The 22,127-nt window shown below is 51.2% G+C and overlaps 1 protein-coding gene across 1 annotated transcript in view; it reads right to left on the reverse strand.

The window, feature by feature from the left end:
- Positions 1–22,127, reverse strand: part of ITGA2B (integrin subunit alpha 2b) — a 60,416-nt gene that overhangs the window by 32,510 nt on the left and 5,779 nt on the right. The window contains exons 4-15 of the mRNA XM_060255269.1: positions 18,764–18,932; positions 16,886–16,935; positions 15,376–15,421; positions 15,057–15,188; positions 13,630–13,677; positions 13,205–13,248; positions 11,443–11,493; positions 10,739–10,791; positions 8,449–8,660; positions 5,501–5,683; positions 3,859–3,904; positions 818–916 (exon numbers count right to left, since the gene is read on the reverse strand). Coding sequence (XP_060111252.1) covers positions 818–916; positions 3,859–3,904; positions 5,501–5,683; positions 8,449–8,660; positions 10,739–10,791; positions 11,443–11,493; positions 13,205–13,248; positions 13,630–13,677; positions 15,057–15,188; positions 15,376–15,421; positions 16,886–16,935; positions 18,764–18,932 — 1,133 coding nt within the window. The remainder of the gene's footprint in view (positions 1–817; positions 917–3,858; positions 3,905–5,500; positions 5,684–8,448; positions 8,661–10,738; positions 10,792–11,442; positions 11,494–13,204; positions 13,249–13,629; positions 13,678–15,056; positions 15,189–15,375; positions 15,422–16,885; positions 16,936–18,763; positions 18,933–22,127) is intronic.

The following is a 22,127-nucleotide window of genomic DNA, read 5'->3' on the forward strand; positions in this document are numbered from 1 at the left end:
TCCTTTCCTTTCCTTTCCTTTCCTTTCCTTTCCTTTCCTTTCCTTTCCTTTCCTTTCCTCCTCTCTTGAGCTTGCTTGCGGGGAGAGGGCAGGATAGAAATTGAATGAGTGACCGAAAGGTTTTCCTTTTTAAAGATCCGTGTGTGGTTCTGTACATAAGAGCCCCGTGGCTGCAGAGTGGTAAAGCTGCAGTACTGCAGTAGGAGCCCTCTGCTCACGACCTGAGTTCGATCCCAGCAGAAGCTGGTTCAGGTAGCCGGCTCAGCCTTCCATCCTTCCGAGGCTGGTCAAATGAGTCCCCAGCTTGCTGAGGGGGGAAGTGTAGATGACTGGGGAAAGGAATGGCAAACCACCCCATAAAAAGTCTGCCGTGAAAACATCGTGATGTGATGTCACTCCAGAGTTGGAAATGACTGCTGCTTGCACCTTTCCCTTTTTATGAATAGAGTGGATGTTGAACACATCCTTGGGTAAACTGGTACCATTCTGTGAGTTGCTTCTGGGGCGGAAAATACCTGCCCAGCTTGTAAATGAATAGATTGCTAAACCAGTTCTAGAACACCGTTTGAGTCCAGGGGCACCTTTAAGACCAACCAAGTTTAATTCTGGGTAGAAGCTACCTAAAACGACCAACAGAGATTCCAGTCTCGCCCAAAGGCGATGAAAGGAGAAGACTCTCCCTCAGAGGAGGAGAAGCCTGCGTGTCACTCATTTTCCGGATATTGCTGAGCTAATTTTGAACAAAGAGCTGGAGGGGAACTCGGCAGGGGATTCGCCCTCAGGTTAAGCACACGCTGTTGCCACCCAGCTGACTCACCAGCTGACTTTCATTTTCGCCACTGTGCAGCTTTTCTCCTCTGGGTTCAGCGCCTCTGGCACCACCACTCCGGCTTCGATGACCACGACAGGCCGGGCTCTAAAGAGAACGGGGGAGAAGAGAGGCCAAGTAAGCAGCAAGCAGGCTGGAAACATCACAGGGGCCCAGAGAGACGGAGGCCTCGGCTGGCTGTTCCGTGTCTTGTGATGTTGACTAAGGTGCTGCCGGATGGGCAAAGATTTGCAAAAGCTCAGCTGGATGCTTTCAAGGGCTGAGACAGGTCTATGGCTCCCACTCTCGCCCACAGACTCAACAGCATCAGGAGAGACTAGGGTTGCCAAGTCCAATTCAAGAAATACCTGGGGACTTTGGGGTGGAGCCAGGAGACATTGGGGGCGGAGCCAGGAGCAAGGGTATGACAAGCATCACTGAACTCCAAAGGGAGTTCTGGCCATCCCATTTAAAGGGACTGTGCACCTTTTAAATGCCTTCCCTCCACTGGAAATAATGAAGGATAGGGGCACCTTATTTGGGGGCTCGTAGAATTGGACCTCCTAGTCCAATCTTTTTGAAACATGGAGGGTATTTTGGGGGGAAGCACTGGATGCTATGCTGCAAATTTGGTGCCTAAAAAAAACAGCCTCCCCAGAGCCCCAGATACCCACTGATCAATTTTCCATTATACCCTATGGGAATCGGTCTCCACAGGAAATAATGGAGTGCCCAGCAGACATCCCCCTCTGCTTTCTGATGACCCTGAAGCGGGGGAAGGCCCCCAAACCGGGGGACCTCCTGCCCCCACCTGGGGACTGGCAACCCCAGGAGACACTGGTCTTCCAGGCCCACCTCTTGTCCTATAAGAGCACACTCAGAGAGACGCCAAGTGAGCCCCCCTCTCCAACTGAAGTAGGGATGTCAGCCTCCAGGTGGGAATCCCTGGTATTACGGCTCATTTCCAGACGACAGAGGTCAGTTCCCCTGGAGAAAATGGATGCTTGGGAGGGGGGACTCTGTGGAATTCTACTCTGCTGAGACTCCTGCCCTCCCCAGGCTCCATCCCCAAATCTCCAGGAGTCTCTAAATCTGGATCATAGAATCAAAGAGTTGGAAACTACCTGCAGGATACTAGGTGCTTATGTACTACCCCTATGCTGATCCTAGGTTGCAACTAGGGTTGCCAAGTCCAATTCAAGAAATATCTGGGGACTTTGGGGGTGGAGCCAGGAGGCTTTGGGGGTGGAGCCAAGATCAAGGCTGTGACAAGCATAATTGAACTCCAAAGGGAGTTCTGGCCATCACATTTAAAGGGACGGCACACCTTTTCAATGCCTTCCTTCCATTGGAAATAATGGACAGGGGCACCTTTTTGGGGGCTCATAGAATTGGACCCCCTGGTCCAATCTTTTTGAAACTTGGGGGGTTTGGGGGAGAGACACTAGATGCTATACTGAAAATTTGGTGCCTCTACCCCAAAAAACAGCCCTCCCCCAGAGCCCCAGATACCCGCAGATCAATTCTCCATGATTTTCTATGGGAATAAATCTCCATAGGGAATAATAGAGTTCCCAGCAGACATTTCCCTCCCCTCCCCCCGCTTTCTGACGACCCTGAAGCGGGGGGAGGGCCTCCAAACTGGGGCATCCCCTGCCCCCACCTGGGGATTGGCAACCTAGTTGCAACTCACTTTTCCCATCATTTTTACCACGTTGAGCAAACAAAAACAACAGCTCCAGAGCAGTCCACCGGGAGTCCTGCAGGCTGCCGGTCAGATAATGTAAGCAAGAGAGGCAGAGATGGACTGAATGTCCACCAAAGGCCTGGTGGAACAGCCCTGCTTTACAGGCCCTGCCAAACTGTAGCAAGCCCCGCAGGGCCCTGACCTCAGGCGGGAGCGTGTCCCACCAGGCAGGGATCGGGGCAGAGAAAGCCCTTGTCCTGGTCGAAGCTAAGCAGACGTTTTTCAGGCCAGGAGCTGCCAAGGCTTCCTGAGGATCCGGAAGCCTCGGCAAAGTCGGGGGGGGGGGGGGGACAAGGGGCGGGCCAAAAGGTGTGTTCTTGAAGAAAGAACACGTGGCTCAGCCTGCCCCATGCCCGGCTCTCTCCTGCTTCGAAGGGAGCCAAGAAGAGGTCTTTCCAGCTCCCTTTGAAACAGGAGAGGGCTGGGCATGGGTGGGCCAAGTGCTAGCGCTTCACGCACCCGATGAGATCGCTTCCGGTGTAGGGTTGCCAATCCCCAGGTGGGGGCAGGGGATCCCCTGGTTTGGAGGCCCTCCCCCCGCTTCAGGGTCGTCAGAAAGTGGGGAGGAGGGGAGGGAAATGTCTGCTGGGAACTCTGTTATTCCCTATGGAGATTTATTCCCATAGAAAATCATGGAGAATTGATCCGCGGGTATCTGGGGCTCTGGGGGGGGGCTGTTTTGGGGGGTAGAGGCACCAAATTTTCAGTATAGCATCTAGAGCCTCTCCCCAAAATACCCCCCAAGTTTCAAAAGGATTGGACTAGGGGGTCCAATTCTATGAGCCCCAAAAGAAGGTGCCCCTATCCTTCATTATTTCCTATGGAAGGAAGGAATTGAAAAGGTGTGCCGTCCCTTGAAATGTGATGGCCAGAACTCCCTTTGGAGTTCAATTATGCTTGTCATAGCTTTGATCTTGGCTCCACCCCTAATGTCTCCTGGCTCCACCCCCAAAGTCTCCTGGCTCCATCCCCAAAGTCCCCAGATATTTCTTGAATTGGACTTGGCAACCCTATTCCGGTGACATCATCCGGGCGGGGTTCAGCCTAGGTGCTAGAATCCCTAGTGCCAGGCTTGCTGGGGTGCTTTGCCCCATTCTGACTCCAGAAGAGCAGGGACTGGCTCAGGGGACAGCAGCCTGGCTCTTCCTTAGAAGGGCCCATCTATTCCAACCCCCTGCTGAGTGCAGGGTCAGCCCAACATGTCCCTGAGGATTCTTCATCCCAGTGAAAAAAAGGCTTTTAAGCACTACCTTTATTTAGAGCAGGGGAATGCCTCCCCATCGGCCTGGGCTCTTCCTCTCACCTGTACACTGCCACCTTACTGGCCTCAAATGCCCCAACCAACACATCTGTGGGAGAACAGAGCAGAAAAGGTTATCAGAATCAGTTTACACCACCAGCGGGTGGCTGCAGTCCCCTGGTTCACCCCGTGACGTTAAGGCGAGTTCTGCAAGACCTGAGCTTCTTCAGAGGTGGTTTGCCATTGCCTACCTCTGCGTGGTGACCCTGCGCTATTTCACGGAGTCTCCTTGCCACAAGCACTTCAATGTGGTCCAGCCTATTGTAACGCTTTGGCTAAGCTGCTAGAGTAGCTCACTAGGTAATCACATATGTTATGCCTGTGAGACTTACAAGTAACCTGTCCTCACCCTGAGGTATGTGGTATGCTTTGGTATCACAGTCAGCTGCTCTCAGAATAGGGTTGCCAAGTCCAATTCAAGAAATACCTGGGGACTTTGGGGGTGGAGCCAGGAGACTTTGGGGGTGGAGCCAGGAGACATTAGGGGTGGAGCCAAGATCAAGGCTGTGACAAGCATCATTGAACTCCAAAGGGAGTTCTGGCCATCACATTTAAAGGGACGGCACACCTTTTCAATGCCTTCCTTCCATAGGAAATTATGAAGGATAGGGGCACCTGCTTTTGGGGCTCATAGAATTGGACCCCCTGGTCCAATATTTTTGAAACTTGGGGGGAATTTTGGGGAGAGACACTAGATGCTATACTGAAAATTTGGTGCCTCTACCCCAAAAAACAGCCCTCCCAGAGTCCCAGATACCTGCAGATCAATTCTTCATTATTTCCTATGGGAATAAGTCTCTATAGGGAATTATAGAGTTCCCAGCAGACATTTCCCTCCCCTCCCCCCACTTTCTGACGACCCTGAAGTGGGGGGAGGGTCTCCAAACCGGGGGATCCCCTGCCCCCACCTGGGGATTGGCAACCCTATCTCAGAGACTATTGCTCTTGGTTGCAGCCAGCTCTGACCAATGTTCCCTCTAACCTGCAGAGTCTTGTGAGCAAAAATTCTCCTTTGTGAGCTCCTGGCATTAAAGTTGTGAGCTACTGCATGAATTATTGTGCTCTGGGGCCATTTTTCCTGAGCTAAAACAAAAATGTGAGGTGGAGGCTAAAAATCCGTGAGCTAGCTCATGCTAACTCAGCTTAGAGGGCACACTGGCTCGGCCTGGAATTTGAGCTAAGGGTGGGGGGGGGGGAGGGGAATGTTTCATTGATAGAAAAAAGGCACTTTTTTGCTTAAATGAGTAACGGTCTGGACTGGCTAATAGATCTGACTGTCTGTACCCGTAACCCCAATTCTACCAAGACGTAGCCTTGCTCTGTAATTTCTTCATTCAGTGAAAAAACTACCTATGATTCAGCAGACCCAGAAGTCAGCCATCATTAATGAAGCCTGTGCAGTACTTTACACTTCCTTGGCGGTCTCCCATTTGAACACTGACTAGGGCCGGCCTGGCTTAGCTTCCAAGACTGAGCTAGCCTGGGCAGGGCTTTTGTACATGAAAGCAAAACCCAGTGCAATACCTCACCTCCTCTGAGAGCTACTTAAAACAACCCTCACAAACTCTGACCGGCTTAGAGCAAAGCCAAGTGCCTAGGCTAGAACTCGGAACCCGAACGGCTAGATAGCTCCATCTTGCATTACCGGGGTAGCCGTTCGCATCGATGTCCGTGGCTCCACGAACGGCGAAACCAAAGCCAGCTGATCTGCCGAAGGGATTCTCAATGATCTGGACGGGAGATGTGCTCAAACCATCACTCTGCCCGCTGTAGATGTACACGCGGCCACCCACCTCCTGGCCAGCAAAGGGGGCTCCAATCGCTATATCTGCAGAGGCAACACACAGCTTCAAGTCAAGGACAGTCTCGATGGTCACAAATGGGATGGGTGGGATGGGGAGAGGGATTCTGGGGCAACCAGCCCAGAAAGAGAGGGAGGGGGACAGGGCTGGGATCTCTCCTGCTGGGAAAAGGCAAACTTGAAAAAGCAAAGGGGGGTGGTGGAGGAATAGTAGGGAGGCATGATGGCATGTGGAATCCCACCTCCACCCCCTGCAGAGATCACAGCAAGAAGAAGATGAAGAAGAAGATATTGGATTTATATCCCGCCCTCCACTCCGAAGAGTCTCAGAGCGGCTCACAATCTCCTTTCCCTTCCTCCCCCACAACAGACACCCTGAGAGGTAGATGAAGATATTGGATTTATATCCCGCCCTCCACTCCAAAGAGTCTCAGAGCGGCTCACAATCTCCTTTCCCTTCCTCCCCCACAACAGACACCCTGTGAGGTAGATGAAGATATTGGATTTATATCCCGCCCTCCACTCCGAAGAGTCTCAGAGTGGCTCACAATCTCCTTTCCCTTCCTCCCCCACAACAGACACCCTGTGAGGTAGATGAAGATATTGGATTTATATCCCACCCTCCACTCCGAAGAGTCTCAGAGAGGCTCACAATCTCCTTTCCCTTCCTCCCCCACAACAGACACCCTGAGAGGTAGATGAAGATATTGGATTTATATCCCGCCCTCCACTCCGAAGAGTCTCAGAGTGGCTCACAATCTCCTTTCCCTTCCTCCCCCACAACAGACACCCTGTGAGGTAGATGAAGATATTGGATTTATATCCCGCCCTCCACTCCGAAGAGTCTCAGAGTGGCTCACAATCTCCTTTCCCTTCCTCCCCCACAACAGACACCCTGTGAGGTAGATGAAGATATTGGATTTATATCCCGCCCTCCACTCCGAAGAGTCTCAGAGTGGCTCACAATCTCCTTTCCCTTCCTCCCCCACAACAGACACCCTGTGAGGTAGATGAAGATATTGGATTTATATCCTGCCCTCCACTCCGAAGAGTCTCAGAGTGGCTCACAATCTCCTTTCCCTTCCTCCCCCACAACAGACACCCTGTGAGGTAGATGAAGATATTGGATTTATATCCCGCCCTCCACTCCGAAGAGTCTCAGAGTGGCTCACAATCTCCTTTCCCTTCCTCCCCCACAACAGACACCCTGTGAGGTAGATGAAGATATTGGATTTATATCCCGCCCTACACTCCGAAGAGTCTCAGAGCGGCTCACAATCTCCTTTCCCTTCCTCCCCCACAACAGACACCCTGTGAGGTAAATGAAGATATTGGATTTATATCCCGCCCTACACTCCGAAGAGTCTCAGAGCGGCTCACAATCTCCTTTACCTTCCTCCCCCACAACAGACACCCTGTGAGGTAGATGAAGATATTGGATTTATATCCCGCCCTACACTCCGAAGAGTCTCAGAGCGGCTCACAATCTCCTTTCCCTTCCTCCCCCACAACAGACACCTTGTGAGGTAGATGAAGATATTGGATTTATATCCCGCCCTCCACTCTGAAGAGTCTCAGAGCAGCTCACAATCTCCTTTATCTCCCTCCCCCACAACAGACACCCTGTGAGGTAGATGAAGATATTGGATTTATATCCTGCCCTCCACTCCGAAGAGTCTCAGAGCAGCTCACAATCTCCTTTCTCTTCCTCCCCCACAGCAGATACCCTGTGAGGTAGATGAAGATATTGGATTTATATCCCGCCCTCCACTCCGAAGAGTCTCAGAGCGGCTCACAATCTCCTTTCTCTTCCTCCCCCACAGCAGACACCCTGTGAGGTAGATGAAGATATTGGATTTATATCCCGCCCTCCACTCCCAAGAGTCTCAGAGCGGCTCACCATCTCCTTTACCTTCCTCCCCCACAACAGACACCCTGTGAGGTAGATGAAGATATTGGATTTATATCCCGCCCTCCACTCCCAAGAGTCTCAGAGCGGCTCACAATCTCCTTTCCCTCCCTCCCCCACAGCAGACACCCTGTGAGGTAGATGATGATATTGGATTTATATCCCGCCCTCCACTCTGAAGAGTCTCAGAGCGGCTCACAATCTCCTTTCCCTTCCTCCCCCACAACAGACACCCTGTGAGGTAGATGAAGATATTGGATTTATATCCCGCCCTCAACTCCCAAGAGTCTCAGAGAGGCTCACAATCTCCTTTCCCTCCCTCCCCCACAACAGACACCCTGTGAGGTAGATGAAGATATTGGATTTATATCCCGCCCTCCACTCCGAAGAGTCTCAGAGAGGGTCACAATCTCCTTTCCCTTCCTCCCCCACAACAGACACCCTGTGAGGTAGATGATGATATTGGATTTATATCCCGCCCTCAACTCCGAAGAGTCTCAGAGCGGCTCACAATCTCCTTTCCCTTCCTCCCCCACAACAGACACCCTGTGAGATAGATGAAGATATTGGATTTATATCCCGCCCTCCACTCCGAAGAGTCTCAGAGTGGCTCACAATCTCCTTTCCCTTCCTCCCCCACAACAGACACCCTGTGAGATAGATGAAGATATTGGATTTATATCCCGCCCTCCACTCCGAAGAGTCTCAGAGCGGCTCACAATCTCCTTTCCCTTCCTCCCCCACAACAGACACTCTGGAAGACACCCTGGAAGCTCTCTTTGTTTGTTGCTCCTTTGGGGGCTGCTGGCAGGAAGGACAGGGAATGGAGAGGAGAAAGCAAACGGAAATTTTGCAGGAGATCAGAAAGGCGCCCCCTCCTCACCGGTGTATCCGTCCTGGTCCACATCACCCAGGGGTGCAATCGCCATGCCAAAGTGCCCATAGGCCTCCGTGCCGGTCAGTTTCTGCCAGGGGACGCTGTACGCCTGGGGGGTCTTCCGCTGCAGGTACAAGTAGACTCTCCCCACTTCATAGAGTTTGCTGTCCGAATGGCGCTCCATGAAGAGGGGGGCCCCCACAAGAATGTCGTCTTTCCTGGGGGTGAAGGGAGGAGAGATTTAGGAGAGGTTGGACACACCGTGCCAGGGACTCAGATTCCTCCCAAACGCCCCCTGCCACTTCAGTGTCTGTGGAAGCTTCAGACACGACCAGAGTGGCCTTTAAAGGCACCGATTGGTGCAGGGCTCTGATCTTGCCTTCTGCCCAGGGCAACGGTGGGGCTGGCAACCGCAGGACCAGTTTGAGGCCTTCTGTCACCCACTCATCCTCTTCTCTCCTGGGCCTGAGCCATCCTTAAAGGCAGGTCCTGCAGCAGCTTCAGTGGGTACTAGGCTTGCCAATCCCCAGGTCCCAGCAGGGGCTCTCTCACTTTCCCAGGTTCCTTCCCGCCCCCAATCAGCTGGCCGGTGTGACTTTCCACCTTTGGAGACTTCAGTCTCCGACTGAAAGGCTTCCTCTTGGGATGGTGTGTCTGTGTTACTTTGAAGAAGTTGGCAGCAACTCGTGAGTAGAGATGCCAATCGCTCGCTTTAGAGTTGCCAGAAATGGGGGAAGGGGAGGAAATGTCTGCTGGGCACTTCATTATTCCCTATGTGGAGATCGATTCTCGTAGGGTATAATGGGGAATTGATCTGGAGGTATCGGAGGCTCTGGGGGAGTGGGGCTCTAGGTGTTTCCAGGAAAACGCTATGGTTTTCCCGGATGCTCTAGCCATTTGGGAGGGAAAGCTGTAAGGTACAACAGGTACCATAGAGTTTTAACCTCCCAAATGGCTAGCGTGTCCGGGGAAAACCACAGAGTTTTCCTAGAAATGCCTAGAGTGGCCGTGCATGGCATTGCCAGTGCGATGATGTCACTTCCGGGTGACATCATTGCGCCGGCACAATAGAGGGAAGTTCCCCCCCACCAGCCCAATGTCCCTCACTCCGGGAGGAAGGGGACTTCGCAACCCTACATCCAGTCATCCTGGCCTTTTCACTTGCACTGCTTATTATGCCCATTATTATTTGTCTTGCCCAGCAGAGGTCAAGAGAGCATCATCAGAAAACTGCTTGCTCTTAACAACCCACTATTATGTTAGCCCCTCCCCTCCCCAAAGCCCCCCCCCCCCCAGACTCTGCCTCCAAACTTACAAGACTTTCCAACCTGTAGTCAGCAGCTCTAAATAACGTGGTTTGCAGTTAACTGATGTGAGATTCTTGCGTTTCATGTTGGGAAGCAGGCGGGGCACAGTTACTTTGCATAAAGGCCCTCAGTGGAAGTCTAGGGTTGGGTCCCATCTCAAAACGCCTGACCTGGGGGATGCTTCATCCTCGAAGTGATGGCAGAGCCCCTTTCTCTCCTCTTGTTGTTCTGGCTGCAGGAATGGGCAGCCAGCAGGTGAGGGCAGCAGAGGCAACGATGGGAAGCTCTTTGGCAGGAAAAAGGAAGCTGGGAAAGCCAGGACAGAGTTTCCAGCCAGAAGGTGCCCAGATGGAATGTGCCACACGCTTGGTACTGTAAGACTCTGGCCCAACAGAGACATGGAGCGGCTGGCTCACGACTGGAAGTGATGCTGCTCATTAATCTTTAGATACCTCCTTGAATATGCTTTGTCAGTCCATCCCCCACTAAGAGAGGCCCAGATCCACCCTGACTGGGTACCTGAGTCTTTCAGCAAGACCGGGGGGGGGGGGGGCAAACTGTGGCTCAGGAGTCACATGTGGCTCTCAAAGCCCCCCCCCCCACTCCAATGGCCAGCTTGGAGAAGACATTTCGCTCTTTAAATCACTTCTCCAAACTGAGCCAGCCAGCGACTTGGAGAATGAATTTAAAGTTGCTTTCTTTTCACCTCTCTCTCTCCTTCCTCCTCCCCCCCAGTTGTCTTTGTTTTTTATGTCATTAGGCCTGGTTTTAATGGTTTTTTGGGAGTGGCCTTTAGGGTTTTTAAAAGTGATTTTATTGCATATGTTTTAATTTGTTAGCTTCCTTGGTGGCCCTTGTCAGGGCGGAAAGTGAGATATAATTGCTTCTATAAAAATAACGTCAATAACAATTATAATAACTGGATAAGCCCTGGTTAGCCCACCTTCAAAGCTTTGCTAGACTGAAATTTGCCGCTCCCTCCTCCTTACCCGTCTCCATTTATATCAGCTACTGCAACGGTGTGCCCAAAATACGATGCCATCTGCAAGAGGAAAGGCGATTGAGAACAGAGGGGGAGCAGAGAAATGACTCCTTTGTTCAGCTAGGGTTGCCAGCTTCCAGGTAGCACCTGGAGACCGCTCACTGTTACAATCGATCTCCAGATGACCAAGATCTTTCCCCTGGAGAAAATGACTGCTTTGGAAGGAGGGCTCTACGACATTATACCCTGCTGAGGTCACGCCACCTCTCTAAGCCCCGCCCTCCCCAGGCTCCACCCCCAAAATCTTCAGGCATTTCCCAACCGTGTCCAAGGTCCAGAAGAAGAAACCTGCAATTCTACAGGGGAGGAAGCGGCATCAGGGAGAAGTTCTTGATATCCACAACAGACGAGGGGAGGACCAGGTACCCATCTGTGCCCCACCCTTTGGCCCTCAGTCTGGGCCCAGGAAGGCATGCAGGGTGAGAGGAGGGATGGAGCCAGGGTACCTACAGGGATGAGGTGCCAATGGCTGCTTTGGAGGATGGATTCTATGTTATTATACCCCACTGAGGCTCCACCTCTTCCCCACCTCTTCCCCACCTCTTCCCCAAGCCCTGCTCCCCCCCCCCCCCAGACTTCAGCTGCCAATCTCAGTGAATTCTCCAAACCAGAATTTGCAAATCCCCTAGGAGAGAGGCAGGAGGGTCCTACCTTTTCACTGGGGAGGGTCCACCGGACTTGCATGAAGGACAAAATTTCTACCTACCATGGGAACAAGGAGAGAGAGAGACAGAGACAGAGAGGGAGTAAAAGACCTACAGCTTGCAACAGGCTGTGATCGTCAAGAGCTACACAATCCCCATCAATGACTCTATGATGTAGTCAAATAAGGTTTATTCATTCATGAGAAGCTGTTACAGTTCCAAGATGAAGTCTTGGTGAAACTGAGCCCCCAGGTTCAGTACATACAGATATACCCTTGGGTCCCAGCCGTTACATGCTTAAACTCAAAGTGCCTTTTTCTCTAATGATAATGAATGATAATGATATTGGATTTATATCCCGCCCTCCACTACAAAGAGTCTCAGAGCGGCTCACAATCTCCTTTCCCTTCCTCCCCCACAACAGACACCCTGTGAGGTGGGTGGGTCTGGAGAGGGCTCTCACAGCAGCTGCCAGAGCTATGGCTGACCCAAGGCCATTCCAGCAGGTGCAAGTGGAGGAGTGGGGAATCAAACCCGGTTCTCCCAGATAAGAGTCCGCACACTTAACCACTACACCAAACTGGCTCTACCAATAAAAGGCATCCCTTTCCCCTCTCCATCTGAGCTAGCTGGTGCAGGTTTCACTCAAAAGCGAAAGCAGGAGTCTCTGGGTAGCAGATAAAGCTGCTTGACCCTCAGATGTTGGCCGTGCCACAATCCCAGGGTAAAACAGGGTAAAAATATTCGTTACAGACATAACAGGATAGATCAGCAAGCAAGCAAACCTAGCTGAAAACAAGTCATAATGGTTTACATAGGCCTGGACCACGATGGATGCGCTCATGGCAAGAGATGTTCTTGACACTGAAGTATATAACGAAGCGACAAGCCCCAGAGACCTTCCCCACTGCCCCCTTCTGAAGGCGCTCATCAAGCTGAAGGCAGAGTTCAGGGTGTTGATTATGAACTGCTGTAGATGCAGGGCGCCATGCAGAGAGGGAGAGCGATGCTATGAACATATGAACATATATGAACATATGAAGCTGCCTTATACTGAATCAGACCTTTGGTCCATCAAAGTCAGTATTGTCTTCTCAGACTGCAGCGGCTCTCCAGGGTCTCCAGCTGAGGTTTTTCACACCTATTTGCCTGGAGCCTTTTTAGTGGGAGATGCTGGGGATTGAACCTGGGACCTTCTGCTTCCCAAGCAGATGCTCTACCACTGAGCCACCATCCCTCCCCAATGCTAACTTGTAACCACTATAAATTATGGACAAAACCCAACTCTCGGAGCGCATGGAATGCCCTGCTTTGGAAAAACTGTGCTGCTAACCTATTTCTAAAACCAGGGGTCTCTGTAAAAACTGGGTCAGGTAGTCCGAATGTTGGTGGTTGCCCTCTCAGAGCTAGAACAAGGCTCATGATAGTGTCATAGGCCAGCCAGCTGACTCCTCCTCTTTGGAGGAAGAATCAAGGGAATCAGGCCCCAACCTGAGACCCTGGAGAGTGGCTACCAGTCTGGGTAGACAGGACTGGGATGGACTAAGGGTCTACTGTGGTATAAAGCAGATTCAGATCTCCAGTGCTAGTCAGCTTGAGATTCATTTGGCGTGATTCGGAGGGCTTCAGGCCCCGCATCGCTCTCTTTTTAAGATTCAGAGCTGTGCCCCTCCCTGCCTCTGGATGCACAGGAGACAAAACAGACATGAACCCAGCTGCCCCCCCCCCTTCAATCAGCCACAAAGATGCAGAGTGTAGAGTGTACTCACCACTCCTCTTGTTAGATGTTTGTTTGGAACACCCACAACGTATTCTGCAAACAGAAGAACCATTTAAGAGACAAAGGAACCCTCAAGAGATCAACTTCTCAGCTCTCTGGCCCACCTGGGTCCCTGCTGGAGACGGAGCTATTGGGGGCATCGGAGGGTCACTGTGGATGAAAGGGGAGGGGCAATCCTAGCATCATGACTCATATTGGTCATGGGGAGAGAGTCACACGGGGTCTTAGAGCAACCCTGCCAAATATGCTCATGCCAGGATTCATATTTTATACATGGGGTGGGTGCAGGATTGGCAAAGGAAACCTTGGCTAAAGAGTGGAAGGAGGAAGAGTCTTCCCAGAATATCCATCCTCCAGTCACCTTTTCTATCTCCTATCCTGATGTTGCCCTGGCAGAGTAGTCCATTCCCTTACCTGGGGACTGTGGATCGTCATCAAACTCCCCCAAAGCCACTGAATAGCCTGCATGGAAGGAAAGAGGGCAGATGGTGTCTGAACTTCTCAAGGTCACAGGTCAATTTTAGGAAATTGTGGCTCACCCTGAATTCCCTGCATTTTGGGGCCCAATGACTCATCCACAACTTTCCCCCCACATAACCTTGAACATATGTGGTGCGCATTTTCCCCTGCCTGGAGAGGACCAGCTGCAAGAGTCTGCAGATTTATACCCTGCCCTTCTCTCTGAATCAGAGTCTCAGAGTGGCTCACAATCTCCTATATCTTCTCCCCCCACAACAGACAGGCTGTGAGGTGGGTGGGGCTCAGAGGGCTCTCACAGCAGCTGCCCTTTCAAGGACAACGTCTGCCAGAGCTATGGCTGACCCAAGGCCATTCCAGTAGCTGCAAGTGGAGGAGTGGGGAATCAAACCACTACACCAAGCAAGGAGGGAGGCTCCACCCCAAAATGGAGGGAGGGAGGGAGCAAGGGAGGAAGAAAGGAAGGAAGGGAAGGAGGAAGGGAGGGACAGAAAGAAAGGAAGGGAGGGAAGGAGGAAGGGAGGGAGGAAGGGACAGGAAGGAAGGAAGGGAGGGAGGGACAGAAAGGAAGAAAGGGAGGGAAGGAGGAAGGGAGGGAGGAAGGGACAGGAAGGAAGGGAGGGAGGGAGGGACAGAAAGGAAGAAAGGGAGGGAAGGAGGAAGGGAGGGAGGAAGAGACATAGGAAGGAAGGGAGGGAGGGAAGGAGGAAGAGAGGGAGGGACAGAAAGGAAGGAAGGGAGGGAAGGAGGAAGGGAGGGAGGAAGAGAGGAAGGAACAGAGAAAGGGAGGGAGGGAGGGTAAGAGGAAGGGAGGGAGGGACAGAAAGGAAGGAAGAGAAGGAGGAAGGGAGGGAGGCAGGGAGGGACAGAGAAAGAAAGGAAAGGAGGGAAGGAGGGAGGGAGGGAGGGACAGAGAAAGGAAGGGAGGGAAGGAGGAAAGGAGGGAGGAAAGGGCAGAGAAAGGAAGGGAGGGAGGGAGGAGGGGACAGAGAAAGGAAGGAAGGGAGTGAAGGAGGAAGGGAGGGAGGAAGGGACAGAGAAAAGAAGGAAGGGAGGGAAGGAAGGAAGGAAGGAGGAAGGAAGGAAGGAAGGGAAGGAGGAAGGGACAGAGAAAGGAAGGGAGGGAGGGACAGAGAAAGGAAGGAAGGAAGGGAGGAAGGACGGAGAGAGAAAGGAAGGGAGAAAGGGGTCACAGGCACCAGGCCTGGTTGACCTCTACAACAGACTAACATGACTACCCCTCCAGTAACATAAGCCAGTGGTTGCAGAATTTTTGCACAGCAGTTTTGAGGGCCTTGCTGGCACCTTTGAGGGCCTTGCTGCCCCACCACTTCCCTTTCTCCAGCTCTGCAGTGCAAACTGACCCCGGTAGGCATCATCATAGCTTGTTTCACTGTAGTCTGGTGTCACTTGTTGTTGGCTAACTGTCCGCAGCAACAGAGGAGACTCCTGGGAGCTCGCGACTACTGCCGAGAGGTTGGCTGAGAAGACTAGACCTAGACAAGAGAGGAAGTGTGAATGCAGATCCGCTCAAGGACACCTGACCTTTCACAGGGGTCACAGAATTAATCCACCTCACCTGGCAGCAGGAGTAGCTCAACAACCAGGCTGTACATGCCTTTGCTTCCCTATTCTCCCCCCCTCCCCCCCGCCACCAGTTCATTGCCTGCTGTAGAACCTCACCTCCAAAGTAGTATCCACCAGGTGCACCAAGCAACACTCTCCCAGACTGCAAGAAAAAGAGAAAGGGTCAGGGCAGAGGGCACTGCTACGGATCCACAAGCACACTACTTGTGAAAAGCTTGTGCAAAGGCCCACTTGCCAAACCCAGCATGCTTGCTTGGAGTGGGGCACAAATGTTGGCAAAAATAATGCATGCCAGCTCTGAGCACTCGTGGGATGTACATCAGAGTCAACATACATCGTAGAGAATAATTATTCCGATGGTGACTTCAAGAAGAAGAAGATATTGGATTTATATCCCGCCCTCCACTCCAAAGAGTCTCAGAGCAGCTCACAATCTCCTTTCCCTTCCTCCCCCACAACAGACACCCTGTGAGGTAGATGTTGGATTTATATCCCGCCCTCCACTCCGAAGAGTCTCAGAGCGGCTCACAATCTCCTTTCCCTTCCTCCCCCACAACAGACACCCTGTGAGGTAGATGAAGATATTGGATTTGTATCCCGCCCTCCACTCCGAAGAGTCTCAGAGCGGCTTACAATACCTCCCCCCCCCCACGACACCCTGTGAGGTAGATGAAGATATTGGATTTATATCCCGCCCTCCACTCCGAAGAGCCTCAGAGTGGCTCACAATCGCCTTTACCTTCCTCCCCCACAACAGACACCCTGTGAGGTAGATGAAGATATTGGATTTATATCCCGCCCTCCACTCCGAAGAGTTTCAGAGCGGCTCACAATCTCCTTTCCCTTCCCCCCCACAACAGACACCCTGTGAGGTAGATGAAGATATTGGATTTATATCCCGCCCTCCACTCCGAAGAGTCTCAGAGCGGCTCACAATTTCCTTTCCCTTCCCCCCCACCACAACAGACACCCTGTGAGGTAGATGAAGATACTGGATTTATATCCCGCCCTCCACTCCGAAGAGTCTCAGAGCGGCTCACAATCTCCTTTACCTTCCTCCCCCACAACAGACACCCTGTGAGGTGGGCGGGGCTGGAGAGGGCTCTCCCAGCAGCTGCCCTTTCAAGGACAACCTCTGCCAGAGCTATGGCTGACCCAAAGCCATTCCAGCAGGTGCAAGTGGAGGAGTGGGGAGTCGAACCGGGTTCTCCCAGATAAGAGTCCGCACACTTCACCACTACACCAAACTGGCTCTTCAGCGAGGGGCTGTGGCTCATGGTGGAGCATCTGCTTAGCAGCAATGGCAAGCCCAGGTTTTCTCAATTTGACCCAGAGGGAACTCCAGTTTTTTTGGATTACACCTCTGACGATGCTAGTCACAGTTGCTGGCGAAACGTCAGGTCTCACAATGCCAAGACTACGGCCACACAGCTCGGAAGATCTACATCAACCAACGGACCCCAGCCATGAAAGCCTTCGGCAATATATTGAACTGATCTTTGTCATGTGAAAATCAGTCGTAATAGTGGGAGACCTCCAGGCCCTCACCATGGTTGGAGGGCAGGCAGTGCATGGCCCTTTCTGTCCTCCCCCCTCCAAGACTCACCTCAGAGATGGCGGAGCTGAATCCAACTTCACAGTAGCGCTTGTCATTTGCTGAGAATGACAAATTTAGCCTCATTAATACGTTCTATTACGTTCCCTAATTCACAGCGGGTGCAAATTATGCCATTAACTCTTCCTTCATATTCAATGTTCTCATTTTTTTTCGGAACCTTACATTCGTTCGGAAACAAACTAGGCGACAAAATTTATATTTTTAAAATCTAATTTGGATTTGGTTGAAAGGAGGAGGTGAGGGCCCTGCGGAATCTTGAACAGTTCCGCAGGGCCTGTAAAACAGCTCTCTTCCGGTTGGCATATTACTGACCGATACCGGGATGGCTGAATATTTAAACTTATGAACATCAGAATATTTGAACACTGGAATACTTGAAGAACCGACTTAAGGAAGAGGTAGCATAGTATATTGATGTGTGTTTTATATGTTTTTATGTATTTTACTGTATAATCATTAATGTATTTTAAACTGATTTACTGTTAGCATTCTGTGTTGTAAGCCGCCCTGAGCCCGCTTTGGTGGGGTAGGGCGGGATATAAATCGAACAAATAATAATAATAATAATAATAATAATAATAATAATAATAATAATAATAATAATAATAATAACAACAACAACAACAACAACAACAACAATATATTTTTAAAATAACTGGTATACCATTAATGCCCTCTTTTGTTTATCAGGATTGGAAAAATATCTACGTATTGGGGGGAAAATCAAGCTGGAACAAAAAATTAGTAAGAAAATTATGTGTCATGCATATTTACCAATTAAACACCTTATAGAATCCTAGAGTTGGAAGGGACCCCAGGGTCAGAAAATTCACAAATATCTCCCCCTAAATTCACAGGATCCACATTGCTGACAGATGGCCAATAAGGGCAGGACACACAGTGTGCAATGGTGCTTTGACTGCAGTCCTTCCCAGAAAGAAGATGAAGAAGAAGATACTGGATTTATATCCCGCCCTCCACTCCGAAGAGTCTCAGAGCGGCTCACAATCTCCTTTCCCTTCCCCCCCTCCCCCACAACAGACACCCTGTGAGGTAGATGAAGATATTGGATTTATATCCCGCCCTCCACTCCGAAGAGTCTCAGAGCGGCTCTCAATCTCCTTTACCTTCCTCCCCCACAACAGACACCCTGTGAGGTAGATGAAGATATTGGATTTATATCCCGCCCTCCACTCCGAAGAGTCTCAGAGCGGCTCACAATCTCCTTTCCCTTCCTCCCCCACAACAGACACCCTGTGAGGTAGATGAAGATATTGGATTTATATCCCGCCCTCCACTCCGAAGAGTCTCAGAGCGGCTCTCAATCTCCTTTCCCTTCCTCCCCCACAACAGACACCCTGTGAGGTGGGTGGGGCTGGAGAGGGCTCTCACAGCAGCTGCCCTTTCAAGGACAACCTCTGCCAGGGCTATGGCTGACCCAAGGCCATTCCAGCAGGTGCAAGTGGAGGAGTGGGGAATCAAACCCGGTTCTCCCAGATAAGAGTCCGCTCACTTAACCACGACACCAAACTGGCTCTCCGAACCACCGAAAGTCACACCGAACCTGTCTGGAAATCTTTCAGCAAAATGGGGAAAGACAAAGAAAGCTGACAACTAGCCGGCAACGTTTTGCAGATGTAGTTTAGCCACGAAACGTCTGTGCGGAAACCTCTGCGGCCTTCATAAGGACCAGATGTGGCAGACAGACGGCCTTTATTCATCTCGCAAACAAGCCTATGCGGGAGATCCTGATGAACTCCATATCCTGATGAACTCCATAAAAGTTCCGGGCAAGCTTTCTTTCCACTGCTGGCTCAAGGGCTGGGGGCCTGAGGTCCTCTCTCCCCCGCCCCCAACCATACTCACCAAAATGCGTTGCCCTGTACACAGAGTGGGCTTGGATTGCGCGGCACGGGGAGTATTCGACAAAGCGCTGCAGGCTCCCGGTGGCCACGAAGCAGCTGCCCACGGGCGTCTGGGTGGCCTCCTCCCTGTTGCCGTGGATGACATTCCAGTGCAGCAAAGGGGCGCAGGCCTGGGAGGGGACAAAGGGGAAGCAGGTCGGATCACTCACCACCACTCTGCCTGCAGAGGATGCCACGTCTTTGTCAGGACTAGCAAACGGGGTGATTGCAGATTCAGGGGGGTGGCCGTCTCAGTCTGAAGAAGTTGGAGTCCAAGTGACACACTGAAGACCAGTTGGGGGCAGGGGGGTCCCCTGGTTTAGAGACCTCCCCCCCACTTCAAGGTCAGCAGAAACCGGAGGGGGGGGGGAGTTGGATGTGACAGTGTCCTATTCCTTTAAGGAGGCTTGGAACTGTCAGGGATTGAGTCATCCTTGTTACAGGTGATACGTTGTCATTAGGTGTAGGCCACTTACCCAGTTTGCATTGTGATTGGCTAAGACCACTAGAAATACAGTAGCCAGCTACCAGTTCACTGTGGGGTTAGGAAAAGAACGATACTTGCGTGGCATACTGTTTGGAGGATGAATATTGGATCGATGACTTTGGACCGTGTAGGACTACTCCCTTGGACTCTGTATTTGTACCTCTGCCTGGCTCTACTTGTGTGTAAGTGTATGACTCTTGGACTGGCTATTGACTTTGTTACCTGCCTGAACCCAATACAGTTTGTGTAACCTGCTGTCTGTTTCGAGTGTCTTCCTTGGGATTGCTCCCTGTGACTGGTGAGTCCTGTGGTCACTGCTTCTACATCTCTGACAGAATGTCTGCTGGGCACTCCATTATTCCCTACAGAGACTGGTTCCTATAGGGTATATTGGAGAATCGATCCATGGGTTTCTGAGGCCCTGCAGGAGTTGCTTTTTGAGGCAGAGGTACCAGATTTTCAGAATAGCATCCGGTGCCTCTCCTCAAAAATCTCTTCAGGTTTCAAAAAGATCGGTCCGATTCTACGAGCCCTGAAGAAGCTGCTCCATCCTTAATTATTTCCAAATGGAGGGAAGGCATTTTAAAGGCACACAGTCACTTTAGATGTGATGGCCAGAACTTCCTTCAGAGTTCAGTTGTGCTTGTCACACCCTTGCTCCTGGATCCACTCCCAAAGTCCCCAGATATTTCTTGAGTGGGGCCTGCCAACCCTAAGACTGACAAAGCTTTATTCCAGTTATAAGCTTTGGTGTGCACCAAGTTTTGAGTCCAGTGGCATCTTTAAGACGAACAAAGTTTTATACTGGGTATAAGCTTTTGTGTGCAAGACTGTAAAAAAGCATTGCTAGTATGAAAACAGAACAGGGAATGTCTCCAGAAAACAGGGACAGCTGACACATGTGCAAATTCACTGGGAATTTCTCCTGCAAAGGCCCATTAAAATGAATAGGAACTGTGCAGAAAAGAACTTAGACACCAGCCCACAGTTCTGTCTCCCAAATGATATTGATGATGATATTGCATTTATATCCCGCCCTCCACTCCAAAGAGTCTCAGAGCGGCTCACAATCTCCTTTCCCTTCCTCCCCCACAACAGACACCCTGTGAGGTAGATGAAGATATTGGATTTATATCCCGCCCTCCACTCCAAAGAGTCTCAGAGCAGCTCACAATCTCCTTTCCCTTCCTCCCCCACAACAGACACCCTATGAGGTGGGTGGGGCTGGAGAGGGCTCTCCCAGCAGCTGCCCTTTCAAGGACAGAGTCTCAGAGCAGCTCACAATCTCCTTTCCCTTCCTCCCCCACAATAGACACCCTGTGAGGTGGGTGGGGCTGGAGAGGGCTCTCACAGCAGCTGCCCTTTCAAGGACAACCTCTGCCAGAGCTATGGCTGACCCAAGGCCATTCCAGCAGGTGCAAGTGGAGGAGGGGGGAATCAACCCCGGTTCTCCCAGATAAGAGTCCGCACACTTAACCACTGCACCACTACACCAAACTGGCTAAACCACTACACCAAAAATGAGAGGTGGCCCATTCTGTCCTCCTGGCCCTTCTTGATAGACCTGAATGAATTTGTGTGTGTGTGGGGGGGAGGTGAGAGATATTCTCATGCAAATTCTTCTCCTTTGAATTGGCTCCCTTTATTTTGCAGCATTCTCCATAATGGCCTTGAAGCTGCAAGCAGAGGAACATTAGAAGGTGGACTGCTGAATTCCAGGCCCCAGCAGCTGACAGAACAAGCTCCCCTCCCTCCCCCCCATGCCAACCTGCAGGCTGTGATCAAGCTGGTTTTGTTTCATGGTGGGCCAAGGCAAACCTGATTCTTCCTCTTGGAAGGGGATGCAAGTTAATCCAGCAGTCCTGTGCATGGCTGCAGCAGTTACCTCTCTCCTCTGCCACCCTCCCAAACAGTTTTTCAAGTATTTTTCAAGGCTTCTGATTGGGTTTTTAAAAATGCATGCGTACACTGAAACAAAAGAACCAAGTGAACAATTGAAGGTAATTTCCATTGAACATATTTACATTATCAGCTGACTCAGCATTTCATGAAACTTCAGTCCTCTGTGGCACAGTGTGGGTTGGGGTGCCTGTCTAAGATCTGAGAGACCTACGTTCAAATCCCCCCTCTGCCACGGAGGCAGACTGCAGGATCTCTCAGCCTAGCCTACCTCACAGGGTTGTTGTTTGGAGGACAGAATAGAGGAGACTCGCTTTGGGTCCTCGTGGAGAGAAAAGCGGGATAGAAATAATACACAATTCTTGGAGAGAATCCATGACAGCTAAACCAATTATGTGTGAAACAGGAACAGCTTTTCCACTGAATAATAGGCTCTCCTGCTTCTAGCACTGCAGCTGACACAAGTGTCAAGAGAAAAGCCTGCCTTTTCTGGGGCCAGACGCTCCCCCCCACCGCCTTCCTTGGTGGGCTGCTCTTCCACTGTCGAGCCACAGGCTCAAGGCAGCTCAGGTGATGGTGCTGGTGGGATTTATCACAATAATGTTTTATTTATTTATTTATTTAATTCAATTTATACCCCGCCCTCCCCAAGGTCTCCTTTGCAGTCAAGTCACCCTTGGAGAGCACACACTCTTTACTGCAAACCAAAACCAGAATTTTCAATCATATCTAGTTTGGTGTAGTGGTTAAGTGTCTGGGAGAACCAGGTTTGATTCCCCACTCGCAGCTCTGGAATAGCTTTGGGTCAGCCACAGCTCCTGTAGGAGTTGTCCTTGAAAGGGCAGCTGCTGTGAGAGCCCTCTCAGCCCCACCCACCTCACAGGGTGTCTGTTGTGGGGGAGGAAGAGAAAGGAGATTGTAAGCCGCTCTGAGACTCTTT

Source organism: Heteronotia binoei, chromosome 15 (genome assembly GCF_032191835.1).
Source record: "Heteronotia binoei isolate CCM8104 ecotype False Entrance Well chromosome 15, APGP_CSIRO_Hbin_v1, whole genome shotgun sequence".
Taxonomy (NCBI): Eukaryota; Metazoa; Chordata; class Lepidosauria; order Squamata; family Gekkonidae; genus Heteronotia; species Heteronotia binoei.